The 2624-nt window shown below is 40.8% G+C and overlaps 1 protein-coding gene across 3 annotated transcripts in view; it reads left to right on the forward strand.

The window, feature by feature from the left end:
* Positions 1-2624, forward strand: part of LOC107570205 (serine/threonine-protein kinase DCLK2-like) — an 18507-nt gene that overhangs the window by 6386 nt on the left and 9497 nt on the right. For all 3 annotated transcript variants that reach the window (XM_016256411.1, XM_016256412.1, XM_016256413.1), the window contains exons 3-6: positions 1613-1745; positions 1835-1921; positions 2070-2152; positions 2255-2330. In XM_016256411.1, the coding sequence (XP_016111897.1) occupies positions 1613-1745; positions 1835-1921; positions 2070-2152; positions 2255-2330 (379 nt within the window). The remainder of the gene's footprint in view (positions 1-1612; positions 1746-1834; positions 1922-2069; positions 2153-2254; positions 2331-2624) is intronic.

Below are 2624 nucleotides of genomic sequence, written 5' to 3' on the forward strand. Positions count from 1 at the left end.
GTGTGTGTGTGTGTGTGTGTGTGTGTGTGTGTGTGTGTGTGTGAGTGTGTGTGTGTGTGTGTGAGAGTGAGTGGGTGTGTGTGTGTATATAATTGTGTGTGTGTGTGTGTGTATATAATAGTGTGTGTGTGTGTGTGTGTGTGTGTGTGTGTGTGTCAAATGAGGACATAAATTTGTATAATGACAAAGGTATGACAGGTATTACAAGGAGAAGGTGACTTTTCAGGACATTACCCCACGTCCCCACTTTTCAAAACGCTTATAAATCACACAGAATGGAGTGTATTGAAAATCTGAAATAGCACAAAGTCTCCTGTGAGGGGTAGGTTTAGGGGTAGGGTTGGTGTAGGACAATAGAATATACGGTCTGTACAGTAGAAAAGCCATTGTGTGTGTGTGTGTGGCTCCGCCTCCTCCCGTCAGTCCGGCGAGTGTGTCTGCGGGCCGGTTGCCGTGGTAACCTGCGTCTCCCCTGTTGGCCTCAGTGAATGTGTGAGCAGTACAGTGAGCTTCATCTGTATCCCGGCGCCTCTCGCTGCAGACGCACAGGGCTTCCCTCAGACAGAACCGAGACTCACTAATCGAGTGAAGAATTAGCTGCATAAAAATACAACACACATCTGTGATTTTCTGAGCCGGTCGCTCACGGCAACAGTCAATCAAATCAGTGTGTGAGTGAATGTGCCGATAGCTGTAATCATGTTGTCATGTGACCAGTGATGATGAGGACTCTCGTCATGGCAACCGAACCGCTCACGCTCTGCATTCATTTTCCCACAATGCTTCACTCTCCATCAGTGCCGTGTCACTTTTAATATTAGTGACATATTATATAGCAGGGTTATTATAGTTAACTAACACTGAAACAAAAATAAAACCATTTTCGTTACTTGAAATACGATAAATGTTAACAGAAATGTTTTTTTTTTATTTCAGCTAGTTGCCAAGGCAATATTTCTCATTTTAATATGTATATATATATATGTATAATTTTAGTACTTCATGCTTATATTCTATATAGAGATATGTAAAAAACTAAACTAATAAAAATGACAAAAACAGAACAAAATTAATAAAATTTTTACTAAAATGAAAATTTACAAAAAAAAATCCAATCAAAATATTAATAAAAACAATAATAGTGTCTGAATGATCCTAAAAAAGCACTATTATTTAGCATAAGCCAGATATTTCTATTTAGCTTCAATTTATTTTCATTTCATATATTTAAGTTTTTGTAATTTCATTGTCATGTGTTTTTGTAAATTTTAGTAGTTTTTATTGGGTTTTTAAAATATTTTTTTAGCTTTTATTAATAAAAAATTATTTTTATGTCAGTTTTAGTTCTAGTAAATTTAGTACTTTAGTTGCTGAGGAATTTATAATTTATATTTTTTATTACATTTTTTTCATGTAATATTTATATTTTATTTTATTTTCTGTACTGAAGAACAGGGGTGTTTTTATATCAGTTCAAAACCTACCGACGATCTTTTCAATAGACAATCATTTCTATTTTTATAAATATTGTGTGTGTGTGTATATAATTCTATGCAGTGTTTACTACAAATTCAGACCACCCAGTGAAGTGAGTCCGTCTCTGTGTCTGTAGTTGACGAGTCTGCAGGATTTCTTCGGTGATGACGATGTTTTCATGGCGTGCGGTTTGGAGAAGTTTCGTTACGCTCAGGACGACGCTGCCGTCGGACACGCGGGGAAGAGCGCCGCGGCTGCGTTCGTTAATGGTGAGATCAACACGTATACGAGAGACAGACAGCATTCACACACTAACAGCACACTCATCCATCTGTCTGTCTGTCTGTGTGTGTCTCAGAGTGTAAGAAATCACGACCGTCAGTCCCTCCCAAGACAACTGCATACAAAAGCTCCGGCATCCCGCGCTCCAAATCACCTGTATCCGGTAAACACACACACACACACACTCACGTATACCCACACACACACACACACACACACACACTCACCCACACACACACACACACTGTGAGCAGTATTAAAGTACTGGTTACTCATGAGTTTTGATGGAGTTTCTGCTGATGGTTTTTCAGCCAATGAGGCTCCGAGGAGCGACTCTCCCCCGATGAGGTCATCACAGTCGCCCTGCAGCCCTGGGACTCAACGCAGCCGGAAGGTGAGTGTGTGTGTGTGTGTGTGTGTGTGTGTCTGTGAGTGTGTGTGTGGCTCTGCACACCTGTGCTCTGAGTGTGTGTTTGACATGATCTGTCCTCCTCAGACGTCCGTTCATGAAGCGTCTGCATCCCCGACGCCATCCAAAGACCTCAACGATGAAGAAGACCTCAGTTCTGAAGGTAAAACACACACACACACACTCACACACACACACACAAAGACACTCACACATTTTTACAATCTCAAAAAAACTCATTCTGTATGATTCATAAGCTTCTGTATGCATGGGGACCTCAATTTAGGTCCTCACAGTGACACAAGTTCACATGAGTCTGTGTGTATTCGGGTTTAAATCCCCACCAGTATAGAAAAACCTGTACACACACACACACACACACACACACACACACACACACACACACACAGACACACACACACACACACACACACACAGACACACACACACACACACA

This window comes from Sinocyclocheilus grahami, unplaced genomic scaffold (assembly GCF_001515645.1).
Source record: "Sinocyclocheilus grahami isolate Dianchi unplaced genomic scaffold, SAMN03320097.WGS_v1.1 scaffold1425.1, whole genome shotgun sequence".
Lineage (NCBI taxonomy): Eukaryota > Metazoa > Chordata > Actinopteri > Cypriniformes > Cyprinidae > Sinocyclocheilus > Sinocyclocheilus grahami.